The 25,013-nt window shown below is 30.3% G+C and overlaps 1 protein-coding gene across 2 annotated transcripts in view; it reads left to right on the forward strand.

Annotated features, from left to right (window-relative positions):
• Positions 1-25,013, forward strand: part of LOC118195406 (coiled-coil domain-containing protein 149) — a 54,220-nt gene that overhangs the window by 2,331 nt on the left and 26,876 nt on the right. For both annotated transcript variants that reach the window (XM_085821898.1, XM_085821899.1), the window contains exons 3-7: positions 3,243-3,299; positions 7,274-7,378; positions 21,560-21,679; positions 23,148-23,320; positions 23,583-23,655. In XM_085821898.1, coding sequence (XP_085678024.1) covers positions 3,243-3,299; positions 7,274-7,378; positions 21,560-21,679; positions 23,148-23,320; positions 23,583-23,655 — 528 coding nt within the window. The remainder of the gene's footprint in view (positions 1-3,242; positions 3,300-7,273; positions 7,379-21,559; positions 21,680-23,147; positions 23,321-23,582; positions 23,656-25,013) is intronic.

Raw genomic sequence — 25,013 nt, forward strand, 5'->3', positions numbered from 1 at the left:
AAAAATAGAGGGTTAGTGTAGGAGTGTTGGTTGCCAAATTTTCGCCAAAAAATCGCCAAGTTACCATAATGTAAAGATCAACCGCTAGGACTTTAGCAGCGTACATGGATAAAGTCAAGAGTGTGCACAATGCTGTTTTTGTGCAATTCTGGGATGTTTTTTCAAGTGAAAATAGGTCGACGTGTACATGGTTACCGTGTATGTGCAATTCTTAAAAACGCGGCAAGCAGTTTGCGATTCTGCACTTTCTCCCAATTTCGCACCTAATCTTCGTCATGATTAAGCACTTTTGTTCCATAAAAGTTCTAGCATAAGCGTAATTTGGCTACCAGATTGTTGGAAAAAAAATGTTGAGTAAAAAAAAAAAAATGCCTTTAGTTGGTGAAAACAAACTTGCGTCCAAACAAAAACTAGCACGTTGCTGTAGCAGGGTTGGTCGCCAAAAAAATTGCCAAGTTACCATAATCCAAAGATTAACCAAAAATGAAGACTCACTTTTTTTGAAGTATAGTCACTCCTTTCTTTAATCTTATGTTGCTGTTTTAACAGAATATACCTTGCAAATTTTCATTATTTATTATATTTGTATAGATATAAGCATTATATTTATAGTTTGAATACAAAGTTACAAGAAAGATGCTTTTACAATGCATTCAAAATTTCTTCGAAGGATTATCGGTTAAACAAAAGGGTTAAACTATTTGGTGACTTTACATAGGAATGGATATTTTTTGATTATTAGTACATCCAGTAAAAAATCACCTCATGAGACAATGCAGTATGTAACAAAAAAGTATTTAAAGGTCTACTCATGCATGTGGATAGTACATATCTCTTAGTACATACACAGATTTGCATTTCTGAATGAAAAATTTGACAGAAAAATTTTGAATGATCGCAAGTACAAAAAGATTCAGATGGAAGTTAAATATAGTCACATATCTAACTGCATTTACATATCACAAAAAGATCAGTAATGACCACTATTTTCTCTTACATTACCTTTTGTTTCTCTACACTTACAAAAGGATTTATCCAAATGCTATCTATCACACTGACTGATTTCCCAGGTTAACTCAGAAACAGGCTATGTACTTTTTCTGGCACCAAAACGCCGGGGAACGCCGCAGCGCGCAATGAATTGGAAGTTGATCTGTCAGCACTATCCTTATCTTCAGGGCAGATGTTTTTATTTTATTTGGCTTATAATTCCTTACTAAATGTAGTATTTAATCTCGATGTACTTCGTCTTTGATATGATTTAAATCAAATTCCTCGTCATTATAATTCGCTTCCAATAGTGAAGAAAGTGACACAGAGGTTATTGAAAATGAAAAAATTTTGATTGACAAATTAGTCTGTATTCTTGACACAGCAATTATAGGACTTCAACAGCGGAACTTTGTAACTTAAGAGTAAATTATGTCTGTTTATAGAATTAAAGAGAAAGTATTATCACATAAAACGAAGCAACTTAACCAACTTACATTGAAAGAAATCTTTAATAAAGTAAACAAATAAATATTAAGCTTTTTTTTTTTTTTTTTGTAAATTTTGATACCCTTTAGATCATAATTGTCCTTTATTTCATAAATTGTGGTTTCATATTTTTAATTTTATAATTTCTGCATGCCATCTTACCAGATTTAAACTGATGATCTATAATCCGGAATCGCCGAAGTCCTGACGAGTCTGGATTAACGACTTTTGACTGTAGTAAAAAGAAATCATTTTTGCTTAACAGGGTGGCATGACTTAGCATGGGGTGGTAAACAAACTGCAAAGGGTTTACAGTCATGCCACTCTGTTAAGCAAAAAATGGCTTCTTTTTACTATTATGTATTTTGTGTGCTCAAAGTTTGTTCCTCAGAATCTTTGCTTACCAATAAAATTAATTATTTGAGAGCAGTTGCTATTGACCGAGGATTTTCTCCTATGATCATTGATAAAGCTGTTAAAAAATTTTCAGATTCCCATCAAAGAAGACATTCCACTGTTAGAAATAATACTAATGACCTTGTTGTGCTTCCATTTTATCCTTCTGTTAGTTATAAAGTTGTATGGATTCTCCAGAAATTCAATTTTCAAATAAGTTTCTTCCTTATTAATAAAATTCATGGTTCGATTCTAAAAGATTGTGTTTCTGACTTTAATTCGTGGGTAATTTATAGTATATCATGTCAGTGTGGCTTGAGATATATTGGCCAAACAAAAGAGCGTTAAAGTTTCGTATCAAGGAACATGGATCTTATGTCCGAAAAGGTGAAATTAACAAGTCTTCAATAGCGTATCATAGTTGGAAATCGAATCATAATTTTGACTTTGAATCTGCAAAAATTATCTAAAAAGCTTCTTCCATTGGTGAATTCGATTTTCGTGAGGCTTTTCATATTCACAAAGATTTAGCATGTTTAGTGAAATATTTTAAGTCCAATCCAGTCCTTCCTAACGTTTTTAAAATTCTATTAACATAATTCTTGGTTATTATTTTTGCCAATAGATGGTGTTGCCTCCTCGCACATAGTACTACTGCAGGGTATAAAATGCCGTTACAGAGGTTGCTTTCCTTTTCTAGTAATTTTGTTCTCATGATGAGGAGGGACCTGTAGCTGCCCTCCAAATCGACTGAGTGTTTTAATAAATGTACAGGAAATACCAGGTTGTTATTGCGATTTTGCTTGTACTAGATATTGCTTTCATATGATAGTGGATGTGTTTTTCTGTTGTAAACTTTTTTTTATGGTTTTTTCTACTTAGCATGCCAGCATGAATGCTGATTCAATTGCATTGACTGGCATGTATGTGTGCTAGTTTTGGCATGTTGAGAAATATGTGCATAAGCTTTGATGCAACCTGTGAGCAAATAGCGTTACATTTATTGTAACCATTTTTACAGTGATTGAGGATGGGTATTTTATAGAAATATTACAATGTCAAAAGCATGTGCTATGGCAAGTATTGCAGTAGTTTATAATGCCCAATTCATTATCGGATGTTAAACTATAAAAAGTCAGCTGCTAGCCTGCTGCTTAAGTGATCAAACCAAATGTATACTCATAGTTTAAAGATTAATTATATTTTTATTGTTAGCAAATTACTATGCTGTAATTAACCCTGAGCACATAGTATTAACTAATACATAGAAATTAATTGCTAACGATTATGTTTCCCTATCCTTTGTCATATTCATACCAAATACATAGTCATATGCTTCAGCTATATAAATAATGTTTATTTTACAGGGTCCATCACTTTTGGGTGTGTATGATGTTGACGGATTAAAATGTGAACGAGAAAAGGCAAGTAATGTCAAATGTGTAATTTAATAATTTTTTGCACTAATTTATTAAAATATATTTAAAGGTATTTCATAAGTCTTATACATCAAACCTGATATTTAATTATATTACAATTAACAAGTTGCCAAACTGCAAAATCACATTACCTTGGTAACAATTTGTTGTCTCTGTTTCCAATTAGTAGAATAGGCTTTTTGGGGGGTTATTAATTAAATATCCAAAGATCGTTTGATGTCCTACTTACTCCTTCACCTAGCCGGGTATGGTAATTGTTACCAGATGTGCAGTCATTTTTATAATATTAATTTTTTTTCTCTCACTTTTAATATGTATGAATCATTAATCTTAATATGTCATTTTTTAATATGATTAAAATATTTATATATATATTAGATATCTTATAAACGTTAGAACTGTATTCTACAGATGCTAATTTCGATATAATTTTAGAAATCTGGGATTTTGTTTTCCATATCTTCTTTTGTATTTTACAAATATGTTAAAAATAAATCTTAAAAAATTTACTTTTGATTTAAAAACCTTTTTATAATCATTGTCAGAGCTTTTATTTATTCTTGCATTGCTTTTAATTAAAAAATTCTTCAAAATAGTAGAGGAACCTTTAAAAGTGAAATTTAAAATTAGCAAAGCAACAACCTTGTGTTTGGTGTAGATTTAGTCGAGAACTCGATTGGTTTTGAGGGAAAACAGGTACATGTCTCTCTTCATCAGATGCTAAGAAATCGCTAAACAGGAAAGCAGCAGGCACAGTGGTCATATTTATACCCTGCAACAGTATCAAAGAACGAGTATCAAAGAACACGAATGTTATGTCCGAAAAGGCAAAATTAACAAATCTTTGATCAGAGGTGTAGCTGAGGTTTTCAGTGCTTGGGGACAACTGAAGATTTTGTGCTTCTCCTGTTTGCTAAGAATGGAAAACTTTTCATTCTAAAATTTTGTAACATCAGTTTTGCACCCACTGGTTGCTGCCCCCGAGTTTAGACGTCCCACCCTTGTCCCACTCTGGCTACTTCAATAGCTAGTGATTGTTGGAAATTTAATCATAATTTTGACTTTGGGTCTGCAAAAATTATTGAAAAAGCTTCTCAAATTTTTGAATTGGATTTTCTTGAAGCTTTTCACAATCACAAAATTTATCTTGTTTAATTCATGACTTTAAGTCCATCCAGTCCTTCCTGACACTTTTGGTATTTCTTTTGTTATAGCAGCCTGCAGCTATTTGGCAATTTTAGATTTGTGCCAAGATCTAAGCTATAATTTTGCCAAGCTCGTAAAATGTGAATATAAAAATAAACAATACAATATATATTAATAACATTAATACTCACGTGGTGTTTCTTAAAAATATTTTTAAGAATCTTTATCCTTTTTATAATTTTAACATATTTTATCATGTAATTGTTACAGTAAACTGCAGTATTTTCATATATATTAAGCTGTTTGTTACACCATTTCATGGATGTCAGCTTATCTGCCCAAGAATACATAAATCTGACATTTTAATTTTAACATTGCGCATCCAAATTATTTCTTCGTTAACCTTAGAGTTTCATGTTGTGGCCGTTTTGCATAGTTTTTCAGGTAAATGATCTTTTTCTTAAAAAATAATATGGCATCCACCTCATTACTTGCTAAATTAAAGATTATTAATGTGATATTCACACACACACACACACACACACACACACACACACACACAAAAAAAAAAAAAAAAAAAAGCAGCAGCGAATATGTTTTTAAATAAACAATGCAAAATTTTAAAAATCTCATAAATAAATAGTTTAAAAACATGTGGCAAGAGCAAATTTGCAACATGGTACTAATGTGCAATTATGTGGCAAGGTATAAGACCATGCAGTCAATGCTAATGTACAATGATGTGGTGAGGCATTTTTTTTTTTTTAGTATTACAGTAGGAAAAACTTTTATTGGCTGGCAAAGCTTGAGTCAATAAAGGGGTTAACAAAAAAAAAAAAAAAAAGTACCAAATCTTTTAGAAATGTTCTTTATGACTACTAAAATATTGCCATAATTTAAAACATTTCTGGGGTTTTAGTGGTGTAAACTATTGCAGCTGAAATTGAAATTTCTCATCACTACTGGGCAGATACAAATCATATGAAAAGGATATTGCTGTTTACTATTTCTGATATATGTTGTATGTAAATGTGATTGCTTATTACCAGTGTTCATATTTGTCATATGAAAATGAGATTGCTCCATAATTGTCAGTTGTGAGTTTAAGGGAATTTTCTGCTTTGTAATTTAATCACCTGAAGATCTAAAAGATGTAACCAAAAGATATGTATGCTGTTTTTCACTTCAGACACTCAAATTAAAGCAATCAAACTCCAATTATAAAAAGAAACTTATTAAATTTATAATTGTTTTAGAGAATAAACTTATGAATATTACTTAACAAATAATATTTCCCTGTGAATGCTTTTGAGTTTATTATATTGAAATAAGGTACTGTTCTATTATCGACATCAAATTCAGAAATGTATGTTTGTATGTATGTGCATATATATGTGTATGTAATAAAAACAAACTTAGAAGTGAAGACCAGCAGAAATTTGGATGGCGTAAAAATGTTGACCCATAATAAATAGGAAATTGGTGGTGAAAGCAGATTAAATCTTCCATTTTTTTATTTCAGCAAACATGTTGCAGCCACAATCAAGTTGGCACATTAATTGTGCGTACACAGAAAGGTTTACATTTTTAGATAAATTTGCAGTAAGATAGCAGGAGCAGACAGACAGCAGTCCAGCCAGGCCAAAGTGTAGAAAGCAAGCGTGTTATGTTCAGGGTGAAATCTTAATTCAGACTGACTTAGTTTTGGTTCTCAGTGCATTTTGATTGGATAGTTAATATTTCTGTAAAATTATTATTGGCTCCTTGAGTTTTAGTTCCATTTACATCATCAGAATTATGTAAGAGTCATATTACATGGATTAATCTAGAAATGACACAGTGCAGAGAGAGGTTACTATTTTTAGAATTGAGAAGGGAAATTTACGCTGCTAATTTAATCTTTTATATACTGTTTATTTTTCTTGCATGTATATGTATACACACATATATATTCATACTTACATGTATACATGCATACATACATTTCGGAACCTGGTCCTGATAACAGAGAAGTATCTAAAATAATAATTTTAAAGGTTATAATAATTTTAAAAATTTAAGTTTCAAATCAGGTACTTCCTTATTATAGTGAACCCCAAAATATAATTGCTAATCAATCAAGATGTAACATGTAAAAAGCATAAGAACACATGGCGAGATTTCTTGGTTGATTAGTGTTTTATTCTTGAAGGCCGTTATAATAAAGATCATTACAATCAATATGTTAGTTTGAAATGTGATTCTATTTACAAATTTATTTTATGTATTAAGAATGACATCTGTGTAAAAGAAATTTTCTCCTGTGTAATAAGCATGCAGGAAATGAAATTTAAATCATTTATAAGCAATTAATCATTTTAAAATAATTTGCATAAATGACTTCAACAGGTATTTTCCCCTTTGTCTAATAATCATGAAGCAGTAATGCCACATGATGAAGAAAAATATAATTGATTTGTTGGAAGATAAAAATGCATGTGTCATAACTAACAAACTGTATTTATAAATATTATTATTCTGGCAGAATATTTTTGCTTCTTGAAAAAGAGGGAGCTGCCTTGTATTTTCTTAAAATGCATAGAACTGTATTTTAAAATGAATGTAAGTTAAATTTTGTCTTAATTTTTGTCCTTTAAATTTAAATATGAACAATACATATTATCATTTTTATGTTTTTGCATTTATTTTACTGAAACACTAAAGATCTTGTTTTTATCAGTTTTTTATAAACCAGATGCTGTTTCTCTGAGTTTGATTATTGGTTTTACCATTAGTCATCTTTAGAATTAATAGTCATTTTGTGTATAATATAGAGTTTAGTTCAACTTCTATGTGAGCTGAAAGATAAAAACAAAGCTTTGAAATATGAAGCTGAAAATCTAAAACTTAGATTGGAAGATGCTCAAGGTGATATTAAGGTATATATTTTGTAATTTATTTTGTGCCACTACTAAAAGAAAATATGGTTTGATTTAATGTGCCTTTTTATGCCTTTTTATATTTTTAAACATGCATATGAGTAATATATTTTGTTTCTGTTTGTAAATTTTTATTCATACCTGTTTTATGTTCGCGTTGAATGTTGAAGGGGCTGAAATTATGCACAGATTGAGTTTTAGATTCTTAAACTGAATTATAATTATTTATATATATTATAACTGCTTTTGCTGGTATACCCATGAATTATTTATATCTTATAATTACTACTGCGCAACCGGTATAGTGGTTAGCATAGCCGACTGCCGTTCCGAAGGGCCCGGGGTCGAATCCCGAAGAAGGGATGGATGTTTGTAAATGTATAGTGTCGGTGCGGCATTGTGACACTCTAAATATGCGGTGAGCCGAAAGCCCTCTCATGTGGTTTGGTGGAAGGGGAGAAGGGTGGGAGACCCCCCTCGGACCTGTCCCCTCGGGTTGTTCTCCATCAAAATTGGGGGCGGAACTGAGCTAAATCACACTGTTGCCTGAATGGTTCTCAGAGTTGTTGCCAATGGCAGGCATAATTTAGTACTCTTTGCCACGAGAAATTTTGTGGCTTGGGCTGACTACATCAGACAAGTGAGCATAAGTAACAACAACATTATAACTACTTATGCTGGTATACCCATGAAGTATAGTATTGATTACAGGCACTGAATTAAATGTACGATTTTCTACAAAAGGATATTTTAATGTGTGAAGTTTAAGTTGTCTTCAAAACAACTGCTTAATGTATTAATAATATTTTATGTAAAATTTGCAAAGAATTAAATAGAATTTTCTTTGCTCTAAAGGATGGAATATAAAATTTCATTTATATCTGAACTGAAGAAAATCACATGAAAAAGATAATATTTAAAATATTGTTTTAATTGTATAGTGCATAATATAAAAAAGTATTGAACACTTTTAGGGTTGCATACATATGATTCTACTGAACCAGCAATTTTAAATTGTTTTAAGTTTAATAAAATTGCATAGATTAAGTAGGCATTTTATTCCATGTATTATTACTTTAATTTTTGTAGTAAATTATATTTTAGAGTATTATTTGCCATTTGTATACAGTGTGATAGTTATATTTTGATTTTATCATTTTTTCAAATTAAAGGAAAAGATTATATAGCATATTTATAAAGGAGATTTAATTGAAATTATCTAAAAACAAATTAAATTTTTATTCCATTTATGAAAAGCAGAAAATATAAAAAATATAATAAATTTAAATATAAGTAGAAATAACAGATAATTCGGGCATAGTAAAAGGTAGATATTTTACAAGTACACAAGAACAAGGGAAACTTGCTGCAAGATCACATTCTTATTAATGATCCTACTGCTGAAGCATGCATATGATATTATATGTAAATGATTTTAGTGAAATTATCTGCAAAATTGTAGTATCTCTTGTATAATGTAACATGAAAGGTCTCAAGAGAGTGATGTTTTCCTAGGAAAATAAGGTTAGTGGGGAGGCCTATGTAACATTGAGGTAAATGGTTAGCTGAGATAATGCCAAACTAGTGATGGTTTTTGTGACCAATTTTGTCTCTAAATTTGGTGAAAAATTGCCAAATGTTGTCAAACTTGGCAAACATTTGATAACATTTTGGTCTCACCCCTGTGTCCTGTAACTATGTAACTATATCCACTGACCGTATGTAACTGTAAGTGTGTATGCCTTCCAGCAGTTTTGAAAAATTGAAGGTACTGGGAAATTCTCAGCAACTGTTGAAAACTATATAAGGTGGTGAGAGCATCAGTTGTTAGTTTTTAGTTCAGAGTTGGTGATTGTGCTTTGTCATACTGAGAAGAGCTGTACGAGTTCTTTTATGAAAAGTTCCAGAACTGTAAAGTGTTTCTTTTGGGAAAATAAATTTTATCAAGGAGTGGGCATTCCATCCATTATGAATCCTTATGCATGTAACAATATGTATGCCACTCCAGAAATTTTATAATTCTTTTCCCCTAATTTTCCGCTATGTAACTATCGTATTTTTTTAAAAAATTAAATATTTATTTTTGGAGAAATAAAATTACAACTTACAGATATAGTAATACTAAGAATACTATGAAATGTTTATTTTTAATAATTTTTAATCATTTTCTATATAATGTTTTAAGAATTTTGATACTTCCTTGCTAAACTGCTCATAACACTTTGTTGTCTAAATAGGTAAATTTTAGCTACTTATTTATAATATTCAAATTTCAGATGTTACCAGAGGCTTAGGTGATGCCCGTTTTCCTATTTTTATTTATTATTATTATTTTTTATGTTAAGCAAGTTCACTTATCTGTTTTGTAATCTGCATGAAATTTGCTGTGAAACTTATGACATTGTATGTTGTTATTGTTGGAGAAAATATATTAATTGATCTTCTTAAAGCTTTCTTAAAGCAAATATGCAGCACTAAGTAATTTCATATTTGCTGTTTAAAAATTAATTAATATGCTTTGTATTACAATAAATAAGTTAATTCAGTAAATTAGTATTCTTTATAATGTAGAACTTTATTATGAAAAATGATGAATGTATATTGCTGCAGGTCATAATAATTATTAGTATATGATTTTTATAAAACTGTAAGAAATAAATGGTATTAATGATAGTTTTGGATTTTTTTTAAAGTGCTTTTTCTATGAATGTGAGAGTCATATGTAGGTCTTTTTGCTTAAATACACATGCGGGGAGGGGGGGGGAATGATATAAAAAAATTTGACAGCTTTCAGATTTTACATTATGCCCAAAGGAGCATTTTTTAAATGTTTTGTGTATTACTTTTATTTATTAAATATCATGTTCTTTGTACTTAAACCACATAAAATTCAATTCAACAGTAATATCATGAAATATTTAAAAACACCATGTTTTTAGAATTTCCGATACACAGTCTCGTGTGCTGAGATAAAAATGTTTTTTTTTTTTTGCATACAGTGTTGCTATTGTTCACTTTCAAATCGCTGAGTTTGTTAATCAAAAATTCGTTAAAGTTTTACAAAATATGAAATAAGTAATAAAACCAATTCGAAATTTCAGGTGCCTATGTTCGGGTGTAGGATTACGTTTTCAAAATTTGATGGCTCTAGGTACTGTTGATTTTTACAGTGTAAGAAATACACATACATTCATGCAGATTCTTCATTATTTAATTTCTTTAAATATAATCCAGGGTGATAATATTTGGTGGCAACAATGCAAAAAGGTGATTAATGTTTATAGTGAAACTCCAAAAAATGCTGTTTTGAGACTAATAGCCCTTCACGGCTATTGCCCTTTGGGCTAAAAATATACTGTTTAAATTCTAAAGGATTCTAAAAGATAGGTTCATTTCTGTTAATCAATTATCAAGTCAACTGAAAAAAATGAAAATGTTGTGTACCATTCATGTCCTGTTGCTGAATTGCATACCTAATTATAGCGGAAAAATTTATAAAAATATACTTTCCCCTTTAGTGATAACACTGGAATTGAATTGAATTTTAAAGAAAGATATAATTTATTGGAATGGTATTTCAGAAAAGAAATGTCATATTTTATGCTGAAGAAGCAAATACTTAATGTTCTTCTAATATTGGAGTCTCTGTGCTAAAATTTAAATTTAGAATTTTTATTTAAGGCCAACAGATATATAAGTTAAACTATTCTGCTGACAATTGCATTTAAAGGTGGACGTTGCTTGATCTAACTCCTGTATTTTAATGAAGTAGCTTGGGACATCATAAAATATAAAAATATAATTTATTTCACTTACAGAAACATAATTTGTGCTGACCAGTGGCGTAAATAAGGGTATGCAAGGAATTCCGTCGCATAGGTACCCGAAGGTTTAGGGGGCCCTTAAATGTCCTGCTGAACTACATTTACATGTTTAAACTTAAAAGACAGATTCCATTACATATATAAAGAATTCATTTTCCCTTGATGAGTTCGGAATTAGAATTTCAATAAAAGAAGATTAAAATTATTATTTTTATATTTTTCTTGTATTTTTTCCTCTTTTGCTTTTCATTTTTATGTTTAGAATTTGACTACTATAAATTCTTATTTTAATTTTGATATGTTTTGATTTTGTGTTAAACCCCTTTTACACGATTGTTAATATTAATATAGTTGAGGAATAACCTTGATTTGACTCCAGTTTACTTTTAACTTTAGAATCTTTAAGTATATGTAGATAATAGAATTCGTTTTCTTTTAAGTTTTTAAGGGCCCCCTACCTATATGGTGTAGTAACGCAAATTCTCTGTATGACGCAAATAGGAGGCCATTGGAAGCACCTGAAATAGCTAAATTCAAGTGTTTGCAAAAGTTAAAATTCCAGCATTCGACTGTGAAATAATAACTTCATGACCTACCCCAGTTTAGGGATAGCAGTGAGAGGAAAATAGGAAAAGTTTCTTTGTATTCCTTAGTCTCAAACCTGAAAATTATTTAAGGCGACCCCCTAAAGGAAATGTTTCTCCTTTTCCAATCCCAAATCAAAAATCGGTGGAAGTGGAAATTAATTGTAACTATTTATTATAAAGTACTTTTATTAATTTGTTTCTGTATAATTCACATTATGATCGAATAATCAGTAGACATATTTTCTAAGTATAAATCAAAAAAGTAACTAAGCAGGATTCTGGTACTTTGGAATGAACTTTGAAAGTTAAGAGAAATTATGGTATATTATTTGCAATTCGAAATTTTCATAATATGTCATTCTGGTAGCGTTTAATTTTGTTCATATATTGAATCTCTTACTAGCTTTTCCATTAAATGCAAGTCCAAAAATCAGTCCTAATATTCAATTTGAAATTGAATTTATTAATGTTAATGATTCTTAGAATTTAATATAACATGTATTTCGTTGGTTCACTATAAACGGCGTATAACTTCCCAAATTGTTGTCACCAAATAACCTCACCCTGTATTATTTTTAAAGAAATTAAATAAGGAAGAATCTGCATGTTTGTATGTATAGTTCTCACAATGTAAAAAACAATGGTACTTGCAATCTGTGCAGTCGCACCAAGGGGCAAGGTAAGGGACAGAAACAGTTTGGATTTAAAAGCACGATTGACATTACAAAATGGCAAAGTTAAACGTGGATCAATTTGTTTTCCTCTGTTTTTTACATTAATAAGCTGGAGGGGAGAATCATTCGTAAGTATCAATTGATAACTCCAGAATACATGCTTTTCTTTCTTAAGGACACAAAATCATTAACGTAAGTTGAGCAGTTGTGGCATGAAAGGACTTTGCCCCACCCCCATGTCGAAATCCTCCATGGTCAAAATGCCGTTCTAAGGAAACGCTAAGAATTTATGACACCACATTTGGAAAGGAGAGATTTCCCGTTCAGCTTAGGAATCTTTGAATGAATTCAAGGTCCAAAAAAAAAGAGGGGAAGTTTACAACAGGTTACGAACACACAGATGCTCAAAAATTAAGTGGCCAAATATTTCAGTTAATTTCCGCCATAAATTTAATGAAATTTTTTTCATTAAATTTATCAAAATTCATTACTTTTTCACTAATGGCGATAGGAAATGGGAATGGATGAATATTTTTACTTGAAATAAGGAGTAAATAAATATTTATCCCATTTTTCATATCAAAATTTTCAAAATATTTGCACATTGCAGATAAAATGCAGGTTAGGAATTCTTTCAAATCCCTAATCAAGAATTAAATCTGAAAGCAAAGAACTCGTTTGAGGATTTACTTGATTTGCTTTAGAAAAGAGAAGATCTGTAGTGTTTCTTAACCTGTAAATTATCCATCTGCCAAAAATTCACACTTATCCGTAGAAGATAATTCTGAAGACATTAAATTTGTTTGGAAAGTAATATATTAATCTCTCTTCATTTGAAAAATATCATAAATTAAAATTTTTTTAAACAACGTGAAACATTTAAGCGTATAATTGAGTAATGCGCAATAATTTGTACGTTATTTAAATGGAATTGAATTGAATTATTATATAATAATAAAGCAATCGAGGACTATTTGCCCAAGGGGAAGAATGCCTTCATGGAGTACTTTCTAATCGTTATTTGAAATGAAATTTTACAATTTACTTTACTTTTGCTTTTAATTTACTTTCCACAGCATTCAGTATGTGAAGTCATCAATAATAATATAATAATGAAAATAAAAATGGCATCACACGACTAAAAGTATATACTACTTCGTAAATTTTGATAAATTAATTACTGAAAATATTAAACATATCAATGGCAGCGTTGCCCTAATAGTTTTAAGTTGCGTTTGAACATCTGAAAGAACACAAATTACATTGCTATTTTCACTACACAAACGAATGAAATATTTCAGAAAAGAATGCTCCCCCGTTATTGCAATATTTCAATAATTTTTGCAAATTAAAAAATTTAATTAACACGTTTTAATAGTAAATGATGGGATTTTCACACATAAAATCCCTTTATACATTATTTTCTTTCATTTCGGCATCACTGCATAACTTTTCTAAGACATAAATGGCTTCCGTTAATACATGTTCCCATACATTATATTTATTTTTTATATTTTTGTTATTAATAAATTAATGATTAAGATAAAAAAATTGATACTGCTTAATTTATGAGCAATGTAAAGGAGGTCATTATTTTCTGAGACATAAATAGCTTTCTAAGACACAAATAATACATAACAATAAACATAAATATTAATGTTTCTAAAATAAATCCGCTTTTCCTAACTGATTTTTGCTTTCTGATCCACCTGGGGTACAACAAACCTATTTTCATAAATGAAATTTTTCGCATTTCTCTACGAAGTATGCAAAACTTGTTTTATACAATTTTATTTTCACTAATTATGAAGAAACTTTCTACTTGTTTCCTAAACAAATATTTATGTGTACTACTTTTAGAATCCATGCAACGGAGTGCGAGTACTCATCTTCAAATGTACGTTAGTATCAATAAGCTTAACTCTAAATTATTAAACATTTCTGGGACCTTGAAATTTGGAAGGGAATCATCATATTTTGCTACAGTGGGTATTTCAATTTAGATTAATTTTAAAATTTCCATTTCGTATTACACAATTATTTTCAAAGCTCTTTGGATACATATCAATAAAATTTTTTTCTATCTGTTTATGATTTCATCGTAAACTTGCAAAGAATTTCCTAAAAATATTCGAATATCCATAATTTTTACTGTTAAATATTTAATAATTATACATTAACTGAAATGCATTTATAGTACAGAGGAAATGTAGAAAGATATTGCAGGTGATGTATTATGTATCATTGGAATATAATGATAATACAATAATGATAGTACAATTTGACTGAAAAAAAAACAGATGTTTCAGCGTTTTAAAAGGGAAATGGACAATGGACATCTTTACAGTAAAGTCTTAAATGAAAGTTTTACTGTTACTCAACTTGAGGAGACATTGGAAATTTATAGTGGAGGTGGGGTCCCTTTCTTCGTTAAACATCTGCATTGAAGTGGGAAACGCTACCCCCTCAAGTATACTTGTATATTGGTTGATGGCTCAGAACAGTAAACTGAACTTAAACTTGCTCTTATTCTAATGCCATTTTTCTAGTCTATGGCGAGAACAAACATAAGTTTTTCTTTAAAATTAAATTTCAAAGTGATCTCAAATATAATTCTTCATTATAAAGGTAAGTTATTCATTTGTAATATCTAAATTAATCATAAACTAAATTCTTATAATTTAAAACTTGCTAAAACTTCAATTCAGCTAAATTTTTAATCCATTTATCTGAAAAATCCAAAATTATCACCATTAACAATGCAAATGTCTACTAATATTAATAACGTATTGTTATATTAACATGAAATATTTTTATGATAAATATGAAATATAAATATAATCTATGTTTCCATACATTAAGAAACATCATAACAGGCCAAAATTAAAAACGAAATTTTTTAAACACGTCCTGCGCTACAGTGCAGGATCAATCAACCCATCAATTGGCTCGACAGTCGAAAGTAAGTCGACTTGAATGGAGCTCATCAACATCTAAAAAGCATTTCTGTTAATATGCAAGATATGAGAAACAAGTTTGAAGACATTATGAAAGAAGCTGAGTTTATTGTAAATAAATGGGGCATAGAAACTAAATTTGAAAAATAAAAGAGAAATAAAGAACCTAAAACACTGTCATTGTTAACAAATACATAAATTATTAATAATGTTTCAAAAATACAGAAAACATGTAAAGAAGACTTGCACTGGAAGTACAACTTTTATTATTTATAAATACTTTCAGAACAGAAATCCAAAATTTGAAATCCTTTAAGGATTTAGCTAAATTAGCAACGGTAAAATATTATGACATGACAAGTAGTTATTGGGGAGTGTGCAGTTTACTTATATTGTATTTATCATTACTTGTAACCACAGCCACGAGTGAGGGGTCATTTTCACTACTGAAACTAATGAAAACATATTTAAGAAACATATGTAAGAAACAGCATGACACAAGATCAGTTGTCAAACCTTTCACTATTGAGCGTTGAAGCTGAGATGGCTGAGAAAATGGATGTCCAGTTTTTGATAAATAATTTTGCGGAAATGAAGGTTAGGAGACGCAAATTTAAAAAAAAAGGATTTTTTTCTTTATGATGAATTTTGGCCACCAATGTTATCATTACACTTATTGAGGGAGGAAAAAATTAGAGAAGAGCAGTATGGACTGAGGAAAATAAAAAGGAAACAGTAAAAAACTTTATTATTCTTTTAGCATTTTTAATAAAAATCATGTATTCAAGTAGTTTAGTGTACCAAAAGGTTTTTTAAAAAGACAGAAAAAAACTTTACCATACATATTTTCTACAAAAATTGTATGTTCAAATAGTTTTCTTTATGAAGTTTATGATAAATATGTTTTATATTTAACAAATGTACTATCATTTACATTATAAAAGTTCTTATTTATTACTTGTATATTATTGCATAAATCGTGTTCGAAAGGTAGGGTACGAACTGCGCCAAATTTGATATTGCAGAGGACTATACATTAATGTACGTTTATCAATCCTTTCTGTACGTTTATCAATTAAACTTGTCTGTCAGTTTATAATATAACTAATTAATTAAGTGAAAAAACTTAGATAGGCGATAGGCGTAGATTTTATATAAAAATTTAAAGCATTAGTATGTAAAACTTCTTGGATTTTATACAAAAATCTCCGCAAATCTAGGCTTTCTACCTTTTCTTAATGCTATACGTCGACATGTTCTTTTTTTATGTAGACTTATTAATTTATTATCAGTATGCATCTCAGTGAAAGGAGAGAAAAATCTGTCTCTCGCACTCACACAAAAAGTTTTAAGTAACTGAATTAAAATCATCCGACATCAAATACCCAGACTAAAGCAAATTTTCATTTCAGCAGTTGGTCAAGGGAAATTATTTTCCTTTTTATTCTTTCTTCATGTTACGTACCTTTCGACTGGTTCCCTAAGAATGTACTTTTATTTTTTAACAATTAATCCAGATGTGATAAAAATCATTATGAAAACATTGGCTCCTGGAATCCTTGAAATTTTTTTTTTAAACTTTTTGCTGTTTTTTTTTTTTTTTTTTTTTTTTTTTTTTTTTTTTTTTTTTTTAAGCACATTAAATTTATTGTGAAAGGGGCCCAGGAAAATTTTTTGCATAGGGGCCCAAGAGTTCTAGTTATGCCACTGGTGCTGAGAGAATTGTAACAGCTTTTTTCCTCCCAGTGGGGCCCACCAAAAGACTCTTTTGAGTGAGAGAAGTTGTGACGTAAAAACATACACGTAGTGTGTATTTCTTGCTGATTGGCTGATGCAGTACATATCTCGCTTGCATGGATGAAATGCTACAGAGTATGCTCCTAGTGATGAAGTCATAATTACAGATGATAATAAATATTTGCAATACACACAGAAAATGGTGAAATAATGCAAAATCCGGGAAATACAGAAAATGAAGTACAGTGTAATAATAACAATGTGGACGTAGTCATAGATGTAGTAGGAACATGTACATAATAACACAGAATGTTAAATATAGTACAAGTTTTTTAATATAGTAGTCTGTGACTAAATGCTTGGAAAATCAGACCTTATGCTCACTTCTAGTAGTAAATGTTTGGTTAAATCATCGTAGGAAAGGAACTGAAACTGAAAGAGGTAAAAATGAGAAATGAATAATGTCATCTGGCAGGTGGTAAGTAGGTTTTATGTGATCAATTGAAAGTGTAGTAAGTTTTCCAAATCGAAAACATATTACATCACTAATGAAATTCTTATATTTCTGTCAACAACTAAACAAGGTCCAGTATAAGGTGGTGTAAGTAGAAGATTAACTTTGTCAGATCTTAAAAATATATAAGAAGTTTTTATTGCAGGATTTATGAATATTTTAGGACTACTATGTAGGGCAGTAGAAACAGGGTTTAAAGACTTTATTGTTTGAAGTAAAGAGTGCTGACATATGCAGAATTTAAGGTCTGGTATATGGCATCACTGGTTGCTAGATTGGAAGGTAATTTTAATGTTGTGCCATAAACTAGTTGAGCAGAAGTTGCTTTGACATTCTCCTTAAAGGCTGAGTGTATGCCTAAGAAAACAAGTGGGGGGGATTTGTCCATTGTGCTGTATTATGTGCTTTAAGGGTTATTTTAAGATGCTAATGGAAGCATTTGATAATTCCATTTGATTGGGAGTGATATGCAGAGGTTCAAATCCTGTTGCACCCAAGCATGTGGGTAAGTTCTCCAAAAATAGTAGATTAAAAATTTTTACCGTGGTCAGATGTAAGTGTGACTGGGTCTCCAACTCTAGGTATCCAGTCATGTACCAAGGCATGAGCGACTTTTTCTGCAGTCATGTCGGCTGTTGCAATAACTTTCAGCAATCTTGTAAATCAGTCTATGATAGTCGTGCAAAACTGTTTTCTGTCAGATGGAGGGAGAGAGCAATTAAAATCTGTATGTATGTCTGCAAAACAAGCATCAGGTTCAAGAAATGTGCCAATAGGAGATTTGGCATATTTAGTGATTTTAGCTCATTGACATATATCATAGCTGCACATTAAAGATTTTATTTCTTTTCACATGCCTGGCCATACAAAACGAAATTAAGGAAGGCTGAAATACCGAGATAAGAGAAAACATGTAAGGTTTTGAAAACTGCCAGTCTCTTGCACTGGGGAACAAAAGGATCGGGATGTTTTGGTAACATGTCATAATACAGATCAATATTCTTTAGAGGGAAATAATGTTTCTCTAATTTTAAAAAGGAAGTATTAGATGCTAAAAGTTATTGAAGTTCTTCATTGTTTGATTGAGTAGCAGCGATTTTTGAAAATCGAGCATAGTACATGAATCTCATTTATCTCAATTCGGAATAGTGCATCAGCAACAATACTATCAGAGCCTTTAGTTTATTCATTATCAGTTGTAAATTGGGAGACAAAATTCATATGGCACAATTGGCGAGGACTGCATTTGTCAGGATGCTGCTGGAATGAAAATTTAAGGGGTTACTGATCAGTATAGATAAAAAAATTTCTCTCTACAATCAATGCCTAAATATTTTTCCTGAAAAGTACATAGATCAGAGTTCACGCTCATAAGTAAACTCTTTTGTTTTTAGATTGACTTAGTTTAGCTGAATGGAAAGCTGTAGGTTCCTATTGTTGTGTAGCCAGTTGCATGAGGGAGCCACTGATTGCTACATGAGACACATTAACCTGTAGACTCAATTGTGCACTGGGCATAGAATGCTGTAGCAAGGTTGCATTAGTGATAGTTTCCTGAGATGCTTTGAAGAAGAATCTTGCTTCATTGTCCCATTTTAATTGCTCGATCGAAGTTTTGGTAGGAGGATGTCCTTATTATTAGTACGGCATTCAAGGAATTTGACTACAGATAAATGTAAACATCCTTAGGAATACAGCATCTATAAAAATTAAATAAACCCAAAAATCGGCATAATTATGTGAGGTTCTGCGGTTGAGAAAAATCTAGGATACATTTTCTATGATAACTTAAACCTAGGATGTGTATGGTAGATTTTTTACACCCAATAACTTAAATCCTAGGATGTGTATGGTAGCTTGACCAAACTGGCATTTTTTGACATTTATACACAAACCATATTTCTGAAGTTTAGAAAATTGTAGGTTTAAATGCTTTAAGTGCTCATGTTCTGTATTAGAAGCTACAGGTAAATTGTCAATAAATGCATAAACAAATGGTAGATCCCTAGTGACCTCCATTGATAAACTGTTTATAGGTTGAGGAAATGTTACAAAGTCCAAACTGCATTCTTAAACTTTCAGACAGCCCAAACGGAGTACAAAAAGCTGTTTTATGTACATCATCTGGCTGTATGGGAATTTGATGATATGCTTTGGTGAGATCAACATGAATAAGCATTTATTTACCATGCAGTTCTCAGGTAAAATCAGCTATGCACATTGTAGGATATATATTTTGACAGCCTGTGCATTAAGAGAGTGAGAGTTGCCAACAGGTCTCCATTCAACAGACCCTTTCTTGAGCACCATTTGCAAAGGCCAAAAATAGGAGCTTTTTGAAGGTCTCGTATGATCAAGTTGAACCCTGCACTGATATTTGGCTTTAGCAATTTTGAGGCAGTCAAGAGCTAACCGTATATGTTTAGCAGTAGCTGGGGGACCTTTAGTATTTATATAGTGCACAATATAGTATTTCACAGTTTGGTGAGGATCATGTAATTTAGTAATATCAGGATATTGTAACAGTAATTTACCAAATACATTATTTACACGAGCTGATTTAAAAAAAAAAAAAAAAATATTATGGGTATTTAATTTGCCAGGTACTTTAAAATTTGCTATGTAATCAATCAGATGCTTATTGCGTAAATCAGGAGATAAATTGGAGAAATATAAAAAATCTGCATCTATGATCAAGCATGTAACATCACAAATACAAAAAGAGAAAGTAAAATTCCATCCTAAACCAAAACTGACAGTAATTGTTTTACAACCATAAACATTAATGGATGTTCCACTGGCAGCACAAAAAGTTTGGAATATTGGTGCCTTCAGCTCAGCTTTATTGACAAGAATTAAACTGACATCACTTCCTTAATCTATGAGAAAACATTACCAGTAGATCAGTCGCCTCTACTTTTCTTTTGTCAAGTTTCCATTTTAGGAACATGGAAAAATACATTTTTTTTTGCTTCGTCCTTGAATTTTTGTTGATACTAGCAGAGCTTGTTGTCATGAAACATGCAAATTCCGATAATTTTATTTCAGATCCTGGTATGGGTTGATTTGAATGATGGCATTACGAACAGCATTGACGATATTATTCTGTTGCCATTAGTATAGATAGTTTTAGGTGGCGTGACCTAGTTAAATTTAGTCTTTTGTTCTTATATCAGTTTAGGAGTTGTTAATTCTAATATTGATTCCAACATGTGAAACTAAAGAGATAGATCAACTTGAATAAAACGTAGAATCACTGCAACGGAAGTTTTGGAATCAGCCATTGTACAGTGGAACACATGCCAGTAGGAAGAATCAAAACCAAAAATGTCTGTTACTGTAAAACAATTCAAGTCCAAAAGTCACAATTAAAGATGAGCGTTGTTTGATCTGACTCATGTATTTAAATGAAGCAGCACAGAGTATCATAAAATAAAAAAAAATATGATTTATTTCTCATACAGAAATGTAATGTATGCCGGGAGCATTGTAGCAGCCTTTATCATAGGAGCAGAACCCTTCAAATGTCTCTCGGGAGAGAGAAGTTGTTACATAAAAGAACACATGTGATGTGCACCTCTTGCTTGCCTGATGCGGCACATCTCTTGCTCACATGAATAATATGCTGCACATTTATAAATGCCTGATATCATACGTATTGAGCCTTTTTGTGTAAATCTATCACTTAAATGACTCTTAAAAACAAAAATTACTTTTTTGCATGCTGTTTATGTATTCAGACTTTGGGCTGTTTTATTTTAGAGTTAGTATTTTATAAAAGTTTTATCTTTCTGTGTGTTAATAGGGTGCAGGTAAATTTTATAAATAATTTCTTTAATTTGTATTTAGAATTGCATGAAATTGTAGTGAAATTATTTCTTATTATAGATTTTGCGTAAAGAAATTGCAAAACAGAATTCAGGTTCATATGAAAACGTATCTTTGAATTATGTACCTTTCTGTGAAAAAGAAGCCTTAGTGAAGCAATTGGAAACATTAAATATGAAGGTACTGTTAGATGAATAACTAATAAATTGATTTATTTAATTTACATTGCTTCCTCATTTCTAGTAAAGAACATTGACTAAATTTAATTTTTCAAATACTGTCACATATACATATGTTATGTAAAGGAATATGACATATTTTACTTCATTAAATCATGTACTTTAACCCTCTGAGCAGCATTACCAGCTTCATCTGGTCATAAGATTTTTTGTGACTTGATATATATTAGCTTCTGATTTGAGGTATTTTGCTTTCTTACTTTCTTTAATAATGTAAACGCCATCTTGATTAATGATTAAGCTTATGAAAATAGAGACTAAAATAAGTAATTATACAAATTTAGCTAATAAATGCTGTTTATGACAGCCATGGCTACATGACATCTAAAAACCTGCTCTGCTCAAAGTGTTAATATATAATCGTTAGGTGATTCGTTTTATTTATCACTAAATATTAAAATAAATCTTCCTTCCCTCTTTCTTTTGGAGGGAGATAAATGGCTTAAATTCCTGTTCTTTGTTTACTTTGCATATATTGTTAAGAAATTTATCTTCTTACCATTTCAGCTGTTTATACTTTTATATTTTGTAAATATTGTAGTTTTTATTATTTGTATTATTTACTTATGCAATTATAGACTTATATGCATTTTTAATTTGCTTGTTTTCTTACTTAACTGGATATAACTTTATAACTAAAAAACTGTGTAACTTCAGAGTCTTGTATTTATCAATTTTTTTGCTAGTTGTGTGGGTAGATATAGTTATTTATATCCGAATGAACACTCTCTCTCCCTCTTTTTTTTTTTTTTTTTTTTTTTTTTTTTTTAAATTTTGCTCTACCAGTGGCTTAGTGCTTAAGTCTACTGAATGCTGGTAGTTCAGCCAAGACTAGACCAAACCCAAGAAAATGGGCTTTACGCATGGTTGGTTTTTCTAGTTCATCCTGGTTTTCCCCATACATGAATACTGGCTAGTTTCCCTTAGAAAGCCCTGTGTTAAGGTAACCCTTCCTTTAAGGTAAAAAGCCCTAATGTGATTTGCTATATTCAAATTACCTAACCTCTTTTTTTTCCCTGAGATATTTCTTAGTAAATTTTCCTTACTTTAATGTTTCCTACAACTAAACTCTTGTAAATTGCTGTGTAACCATTGTAAAAGTGCTTATCAATTCAGGTTTAAATTTGATTTTTGTCAATTAAGAAACTGAGCAATGTTGTTAAAAAAACTGAGCCAGTAATCTTTGTTCTATTTAATAAAATAATAGTGTTTTAGTTTATCTATTCTCTTTTGCTGAGTTTTTTATTCATTTATTTGGATGAATAACTGTCATGTCATATACTTAATGAAAATCTCAAATTTGAGTTTATTCTAATGCTTCCATACTGGCTTTGGAATAATGATTATTTATATTGTAGACGCAAGAAAAAGATGGGTAGTCACTATTTTTTTTAATTGCACTTCTTTAGTGTAAACAACTTATGCAAGATTTACAAGCAGTATTAGACGAAAAGGAAGAATTAGTTACTGCTAGAGATCAATACAGACATAAATTTGAAAGACTTAATCAACAGATGAATTATGTCCTTAGAGGAGATCAACCAACACTTGTTGATATCGATGGTATTATAATGCAAAACAAGTAAGTTTTTGAAGATTTATTTCTGTATTTACATGAAATTTATTAAGTTATTGAAATTTCTTCTTTGTGGGAAAGATTGGTTTAAAATCTGTTTGCCTTGTCATTTCCTTTTTAAGAGCGGAATGTATTTTATAAACAAAATAAAATTTTCTCTCCTTTTTCAAATAATGTGACATAAATTACACATCAACCAACCTGGTTAAAAATTTTTAAATTCGGTCTTGATATTTACAATTTCATAATTTTTTCATTCTTGTTATAGATATCTTCAAGAAAGAATCAAGCAGGCTGAAGAAGAAAAGGCTGTTACTGCATCAGCACTTGCAAAATGCAAAGTAATGATCACTGTAAATTTAAAAATCTGAAATATTATTTGAGTATGACAGATTTTGTGACTTCATATTTTTGTTAAATAAACAGTTTTTTTATTAACATTCAAAATTCATTTTCTACTTCTGAAAATTTTAAAATCAGTATGCAGTAGGAAATACCTTTGTAATATGTAAGCTGTAGGCATCCTGCTGTCATTCAATATGCTAGTATAAAAAAGTAGTATAAAAAATTGGAGATTGTTAAAAAGTGCATATATTCTATATTAATTAGAAAATGCTGCAAGCTTAAGATTGCTGAAAAAATTTTAAATGTACAGTATACGAGATATGAATGCATATGAAAGTTAAATAACCTATTTTGTACGTACAAAAATACAATGCAATGAGTAGACTTTAATTTTACAAAATATACAAAGTAGGTTGAAAGCACATATTACCTGTCAAAAAGTATATCTAGTTAATGGTTATAAAAATGTTTATCATGAAAAAGATTTTAGCACACCTATAGGATTATTAGCACACCTATAGATTATTAGCACACCTATAGGTATAAATGTCCAGTTTGAAATTTTTTCATATATACGTCTCTAAAAATTATATAATTTATACCATTTTTGTTTAATTCCATGCCAGTTATCCCTATCCTTATGAAATTTTCTTGAAAAATAATTGTAAGTTCCTTAACCTATTCTTAGTTGATGCTGTACTTTTGCATCATTTAATAAAAAAGGAAATGCAAAATATTCAGTACTATGCTTGACTGGAATTTTATTCAGATTGATAAATTATAATTCACCATACTATGAAAATATCTCTAGCTATACTTAATAAGAAGGATATTTTTCATAAATTTTTTAAATCATCAGGTTCATTTTTTTAAAAGTATAATTCGAAATGTTTTTATGCAGATGTTATACAAAGAGTTTTCAGATTTGGAAAATATGTTGTTATTCTTGTTGAGTGCTCACCCCTCACTGAGTACCTTTGGGGACTGGTATATCTGGTTGTTGAAGTCATATAGTTCAACCTGAATTTGAATCCTGGTGAAGAGGCTGGCTGTCTGTGATTTCACAATTTTTCTCATTTCTGATATAAATATAAACCTTTAAAAAGGTCTTTAAGGAAGGTATCCCTTCTTTTAGACAAATAGCTGTAATGTGCTTTGCCATGCAAGCAAACAAACAAAACAAAGCAAAAACTTGAGTTTAGTACCTCCATTAAAGAACATAATCATAATTTTCTACGAACAGAAATATTTCTTCTTATGTCTTTTCATATGTCATTCATTGAGCATGCAGTCTGGAAACTATGCTTACCCCCCCCCCCAAAAAAAAAAAAAAAAAAAAAAAAAACCAGATTTC

Source organism: Stegodyphus dumicola, chromosome 8 (genome assembly GCF_044657685.1).
Source record: "Stegodyphus dumicola isolate Sdum_Otavi_A_Nest chromosome 8, ASM4465768v1".
NCBI lineage: Eukaryota > Metazoa > Arthropoda > Arachnida > Araneae > Eresidae > Stegodyphus > Stegodyphus dumicola.